The sequence below is a fragment of the Centruroides vittatus genome, unplaced genomic scaffold (assembly GCF_030686945.1).
Source record: "Centruroides vittatus isolate TY-2023 unplaced genomic scaffold, ASM3068694v2 contig_2976, whole genome shotgun sequence".
In the NCBI taxonomy this organism is placed as follows: Eukaryota; Metazoa; Arthropoda; class Arachnida; order Scorpiones; family Buthidae; genus Centruroides; species Centruroides vittatus.
Window position 1 is genome coordinate 8,180 of NW_027121897.1, and position 6,881 is coordinate 15,060.

Sequence of the window (6,881 nt, forward strand, 5' to 3'; positions counted from 1 at the left end):
ATCGCTTGGCCTTTCTATGCTGCAAGAAATTTGGTGCGCTCAGTATTCGAATTGTGACTGTCGTGATTGTACGTCGTGTGATTTCTTTTTTAATATTTTAATCCCTTCATACTATGTCGAGCAAAAAAAGAAAGTGTCGGACGAATATGTACAATATGGATTCACATGTAAAACGGAACGTGATGGGAGTCAGCGTCCTTGTTGCATGATTTGCAATGCCAAGTTGAGCAATTCTAGTCTAGCACCGGCAAAACTAAGAGAACACTTCTTTAATCTTCATGGAAATTACAAAAATACAACACTCGCTGAATTCAAGGTGAAGAGGGCCAGATTTGATGAAAAGGGTAGTCTGCCTGTTTTCGGCTTCAGGGCCGGATTTACCAATCCAGGGGCCCTGGGCACAAATTCGTTGGGCCCCCCCCTTTAAGAGTAGGCAAATTTGATGATTTACAAAATTTACACAAAATACTGTACTTTCAATTAGATTTGAACAAGGAAGTTGTAAATTTCATTTTAAAATAGGGTTATTGTAAACATACATATATTTTCTTGTGTAAAACTAATTATTTTAATTTAACTGAAAAATACCTATGTGAAATTTTTTCCCGAAATTTTCCGATGTTTCATAGACTTTTTCCCGGGTTTAGTTTCTCTGCCTGTTGCCCTCATGATTAGGCCACACTAGGCTGTCGCGGTAATAGAAAAAAAATTATGTTTAAACATAATTTTTTTTTAGTTTTGTGGGGGTTCTGGGCACAGGCCCCAAATGCCGTTATGTAAATCCGGCCCTGCTCGGCTTTGTACCCATCGATAAACCGATCCTTACAGCATCGTACGAAGTCGCTTACCTTATCGCAAAGCAGGGCAAACCACACAATATTGGTGAAAAACTCATAAAACCAGCCGTGTTAAAGATGACGAATATCATGCTGGGAAAAGTGGCTGGAGTTCAGTTATCCCAAATTCCTCTATCAAATGACACCATCAGTGACAGAATAGACGATATAAGCAAAGATATCTTGGCCCAAGAAGTTGCAGATCTGATTTCAAGCCCGGCAAAATTCAGCTTTCAACTCGACAAAACTACAGACGTTTCCAGTCTAAGTCAGCTTGCAGTATTTGTGCGCTATGTGAAAGACGACGTTTAGTAAGCTTTTGTTATTATGTAAGCCTCTTACAACAACAACTAAAACAGCCGATGTAAAGAAACTTGTGGATGACTTCTTCAAAGAAAATAATCTTTCGTGGGATATGGTTTCTGCAGTTTGTTCGGACGGAGCTCCAGCCATGCTGGGAAGAAAGTCTGGTTTTGGTGCGCTAGTGAAAGCCGATGCATCACACATCGTTGTTACACATTGTATTCTACACATTCATGCGTTGGCAACAAAAACCATGCCTCCAAAACTGGCAGAAGTCTTAAAAATTGTAGTGGAATGCGTGAACTATGTGCGAAATAGTGCTCTGAGGCACCGCATCTTCAAGGAGTTGTGTAAAGAAATGGGGTCTGAATTCGAGGTACTTCTGTACCATTCAAACGTTCGGTGGTTATCCCGGGGACAGGTTCTAAATCGTGTTTTTGCCCTACGTGAGGAATTAGCCCTGTTTTTGCAAGAGCACCAACATGGTCATGCAGATTGCTTCAAAAATTCTGAATTTATTTTCATGCTTGCGTACATGACTGATGTCTTCGCAGTTCTTAATCATCTGAATCAACAGATGCAGGGCGGTGGTGTCAACATCATCGAAGCGGAAGAAGCCCTGAAGGCGTTTCAAAAAAAGCTACCGTTGTGGAAACGACGAATAGAAAACGGTAATATTGCAAACTATACCCTGCTAGACGAATGTATAAATAAGAATTATGATGTGCCTGGAATCGGAGATATTTCTGTATCGGGAGAACTGAAGCACGCAATTTCCATGCACTTAGACGAACTTGCAAAGTCTCTTGAAGGGTACTTCCCTTCAAGAGAGTTATATCCAGCATGGGTGAGGCAGCCGTTTACGTTTGATGTTGAGAAAACAGATGTCAATGATACATACCTGAATGAAATCATTGAAATTCAGCAGAGCTAGGTTCAACAGCAACTCTTCAAAACAACAACGCTCTCATCGTTTTGGTGCCACCAAATAGTAACGTACTCTGCTATTGCGAAGAAAGCTCTGTAGATTTTGATACCGTTTGTGACAACATATCTTTGCGAGCAATCCTTTTCGAGGATGCTGGACATTAAAACGAAGAAAATGAACAGACTTAGTTGCGAAAATGACATGCGAGTGGCACTTTCCAAGGTAAAGTCTCGCATTTCCGAACTGGTGTCTAAAAGGCAACAGCAGCAGTCACACTGATTTTAAATTTTGTTCTTTGTTCTTAATGTTTTGTTCTTTGTTCGTAATGTTTTGTTCTATTGATATAATGGTTTTGTTTATTTTGTGGACCAATAAAATATATACGTGTGTTTTGAATTTGAAAAATTGTATTTTATTTTTCCAATTAAAAGGGGTTCGGTGAATGCTCATATGAAACTGATGGGGTTCGGTACCTCCAGCAAAGTTAAGAACCACTGTTCTAAAGGCTTGTAATTGATTGTGAAATTTTCAACTTTGTGACATCAACATCATGCTATTACTGGTAAGCACGTAATGGTCTTCGTAGTCACATGCTAATTTCTTAGATACGTATATGTGAGATCACAATAAATACATGTATAAAGCCAGTTTTAATGTCGGATATACAGAATACACAAATAATGCAATTAAAAAATTAAATGTTTCTGCGGGAGAGAAAGCGAGAGTCGGTGACGTCAAAGTCATGTGGCATCTGCAGCCAATTACCGCGATGATTCATTTCTACTTCTAATCGCATGTTGCCTCCGTTCTTCGACGAGTCCAGTACGGAAACGAAGCTAAAAAATGGCAGTTCGAGAGGTGCAGAATCAGTAAGTGGTTGTATTGTTTTCTGTTTATAGCGTTTCTACATGCATGGGACCGAAATCATTCTGTGTTTTGCTATTGACTATCGTATCAGTCTAAAAAATTAAAGAGAGAAAGCGATGATGTACTGCTTCCGTAGTATTACGATGAGCTTAAGAAAGGAAGCTTGATAAATGACATAAGTTGATTTTCCGTCTGTTATTTGTGATTATTTCATCTCATATGTTCGCGTCAAATGAACGTACTCTTACTGTATTTTTATAGAAATTTTGGTTAATTTTACCGTAGGTATCGAAGATGTCGGTTCTTCCGGTAATCTTGTACCAGGTTACCGAGTGACGCTTGCGACGCGACGCGATATGCAAATTAATACGATTAAATCGACGAAGGAGGCGTTATAGGAGGGTTTGCGGCGAAAGTGTTGGTTCGATGTAACTTGTTTCGATAATTTCGTTTTCGATTAATATAATTCGAATTTATTTTATGAAAACTTAAAATACTTTTTATTTCGTTTGATATTCTTTGTAATAATTTTTTACAAATGAGTAATTTCGACATTAACTCAGAAGAATTTTGTTCAGGATGGATTTACCTTCATTTTTATCGTCTTCTAGAATGTAAGGACTCTGAATTGAGTTTCAAACCCAGGATTTATAGTGTTCAACTTCGCAGTCAAACTAGGATTTCAGCATGTTGTCGTCGTATGCTCGAAATTTTCGAAACCTTGCAAGTCGTTTATCGAAATGATAGAAAATCTTGTGCAATGAGATGTCAAAAAATGCTGGCAGAACACTTTAGCATTTGCTGGTACTTTGAAGGTAAATTCGGTAAATTTCCCTGGAGTAGCATATTTTCATTTATATGGCATTATCTGTCATTGAATTGCGCCACAACTATCTCAGCTAATGCCGCCGGAATTGAAACAAAGTTGCTGTCGACTGGTCGAACCATGTTTAATTTGTGATGCTAGCGCTTTGCATAATATCATATCGTTTAAAATTGGTGGTCCGAATGAAACCGTCGAAATACACGAGACTGTAATCTGTAAGCGCAAATCCGAAAAAGGGCGTAAACTCAAAAGCAAGAAATGCGTAGTAGGCGGAATATGCCGCGAAGATAAACGTTGTTTCATATGTCAAGTGAACGATAGATCGGAAACGACGCTTAATTGTTTCATTTCTAAATTTGTAAATTCCGGCAGCACAGTTTTGACCGATGAATGGAAAGGATACAACCATATTGACGACTTGGAGAAAATAGAAATTGTTGATAAGACAGTTAATCACTCGGAGAATCTCGTGAACCCAAAAACAGGGGTTCATATTAAAAACATCGAAATATTATGGGGATACTTAAAAACAAGAAGAATCTACCAAAACACTACACGGAAAACATTATCAGATTCGTACATGTACTCCATTATGTATACAAAATACCATAATTAGCCGCCGTAAAAACCCGGAGAACGTTTTTACATTTTTGTGTGCAACGTTTAATTAAGATATATCCTGGAAATGAGAGAATACCATTATGAGAAGAACCCGAGACTGTGCCTGCTGCTCCTGTTACAAAAAGTAAGAAGAAAGAACATGCGGCGAAACGTAAAAAAAACGAAGATATCCGAGAAACTGATAAAAATGGGAATAGAAACAAGAAAAGAACATCAAATAGTATTAGGGAGTCGGCGTCGGTAATAACCGAACATCGGAAAAAGTGAAGAAGTTCAAAACGAATGTAAGTAAATTTATAGTTTCACGTAATAATTTTTACTTTTTGGTTAACGTTACCCGAGGTATACAAAATGGCTGCTCCTCTCTGCAGCATACAGAAGCGACGAAACAGCGGAGACGCACGTTTTCTAAACCTAACCTATTCTAATAAATTACCATAAATATTAGCAACTAAATTATTAGAATAGGTTAGGCTTAGAAAAGTTTGAGTTAATAGGCGTTGTTTACTTTTCAATATAGAAATGATTTTTAATATTCACTTTTTTTCTACAACATTTAATTCGGATAGTTCAGTCTTCCTCGACCTGTAAATCGCGTATTCCTCAGTTCCATCAACTAGTAGGTGGGACGTTGAGTTCTAAGAAGTAAAAGTGGTAATTTATTTGTTTAAGGCAGTTGAATGAATGAATTAGTTAATTACATTTTGTACAAAGATGAATAAGATTCAAATATTTTTAATAATATATTTTATTAATAATTAAGATATTTCAACGTTTATTTTTAATTGTGTTTTAAAGAGGCATATTTATTAATAGACATTTTAAACACAATGAAAATAGTGTTTTATTTAAAACAATAGATCCGATACGTGTTAAAACAGCACTTTTTAAACGTTATTTTTCAATTATCAGGTAGTTTCACATTACCAAATGACACTACAGAGAATTTCACTTATTCCACTGGTCTGTAATTTATCTGTCTATAAAGCAGGAGAAATCATGTTCAGAATAAGTGTTTACAAAAACTTACATTTTTTATCATCTGTTTCTAAAAGTAACATGTAATTGTTCATTTTTTGTAAAATTAGAGTTTTGTAAGTTATTTCCAGGTCGTCAAAAAGTCTTTAGCTTTCTCCTTAACGAATTTGTTTAATCACTTTTCAAATGGATGCTGATTGATAAATATTGTTAGCATAATATTTAACATTCACGCTTCAGACTTGGATAACAAAATAATGGAAAATTCCAGGAAATCGCAGTTTGGGACTAACATTATCAGTTATAACAGTACAGTATACAATGATCCAGTGGCGGGCTTAGGAGGTGGCGAGCAGGGCAATCGCCCGGGGCCTCGCTCTTGCAGGGGCCTCGCGCAACAATTCGAGTAGAAAAAACTTGATATTTACACTTTTTATTTTATCCTTAGCTATTAGTTATAAGCCGCGAACATCATTTTTAAATCCCTGCTTATATCTTTTAAGGTATTTATGTACTTTAGTTCATTATCATTAGTAATTTGTCGTCTTTATGACTAAACTTTTATGAATCTTTTAATATAAATAAATAAATTTTTAGTTTTAACTTTTCTATTTCTCGTCAATCATCAAAAATATCTATATTCAATTCACATACTTTGCACAAAGGAAAAGGGCCTCTCAAAGATCTGCTGCCCAAAGCCTCGCAATCATTGAGGCCGCCGCTGCAATGACCTATACACATGGATTCAGACTATGATAGGTTACAGAAAAATCTATTATTCTTCGTGAAGAATTACAAAATAATTCCGCGAGAATCCTGGATTTTTAAAATTTTCTATAACGAAAACTGTACGGACAAGTTTGTCTTTCTTAAAATTACATTTCAATTCTAGACCACAAATGGTAGAAGACGTATCGAAGATACATTTATTTAACGAAAGCATACTCCGTAAAAACCATACACATACACAAAAATCTTTACATTAATAAAAGGTCACTTTGACATTAGTGTTAATATTTATAAACAATCAAATATCATCTATTCTGAACTATCATACAAAGTATTTAAAATACTAGTCATACATTTATTGTTCATACACCATTGTAGGAAATACTACAACTAACGTACAACAGAGATGTTTGTTCAAAAGTAATAATAAATACCTTTTTTGTCGTTTAGGTTTACTTCCAGTGAGATAAGAATCAAAAACGGAAAAAACGAAGAAATTCTTATACCAGAAGTTCAGTTAAAAAGAGTCCTGAACAGGCATTTGGAACTTCTCATTACACATTTCGAAAATTCGAAAATACTGTTTATGCCACATCCAATAGAGACCCTCAAACACTTCGTTACGTAAGTTTTTCACAATACTTACATTTCAATTAATTTCAATACATTATCATAAATTCTAATTTATATATTTTAAACAGCTACGTACGGACGGACGATCCCGGATTGACCTGTATTACACGCGCTTTCGATCTGTATCATCTGAGTTTAAGATACGAGTTAGAGAATTTAC

General features: G+C 36.0%; 1 protein-coding gene and 1 long non-coding RNA gene across 2 annotated transcripts; both read left to right on the forward strand.

Moving 5' to 3' along the window:
• The first annotated feature begins 1,251 nt into the window (after nucleotides 1-1,251).
• On the forward strand, nucleotides 1,252-2,073 carry LOC136972573 (protein FAM200C-like). The gene has a single exon (XM_067267149.1). The coding sequence runs from the start codon at nucleotides 1,252-1,254 to the stop codon at nucleotides 2,071-2,073; it is 822 nt and encodes a 273-aa protein (XP_067123250.1).
• A 4,470-nt stretch (nucleotides 2,074-6,543) lies between these two features.
• Nucleotides 6,544-6,881, forward strand: LOC136972575 (uncharacterized). Its single transcript, XR_010880358.1, has 2 exons — nucleotides 6,544-6,712; nucleotides 6,790-6,881. It is a non-coding gene; the product is annotated as an uncharacterized lncRNA (long non-coding RNA).

What these genes read in the sequence shown, in the direction of transcription:
- LOC136972573 (XM_067267149.1), top strand. Translation starts at nt 1,252, where the DNA reads ATGGTTTCTGCAGTTTGTTCGGACGGAGCTCCAGCCATGCTGGGAAGA.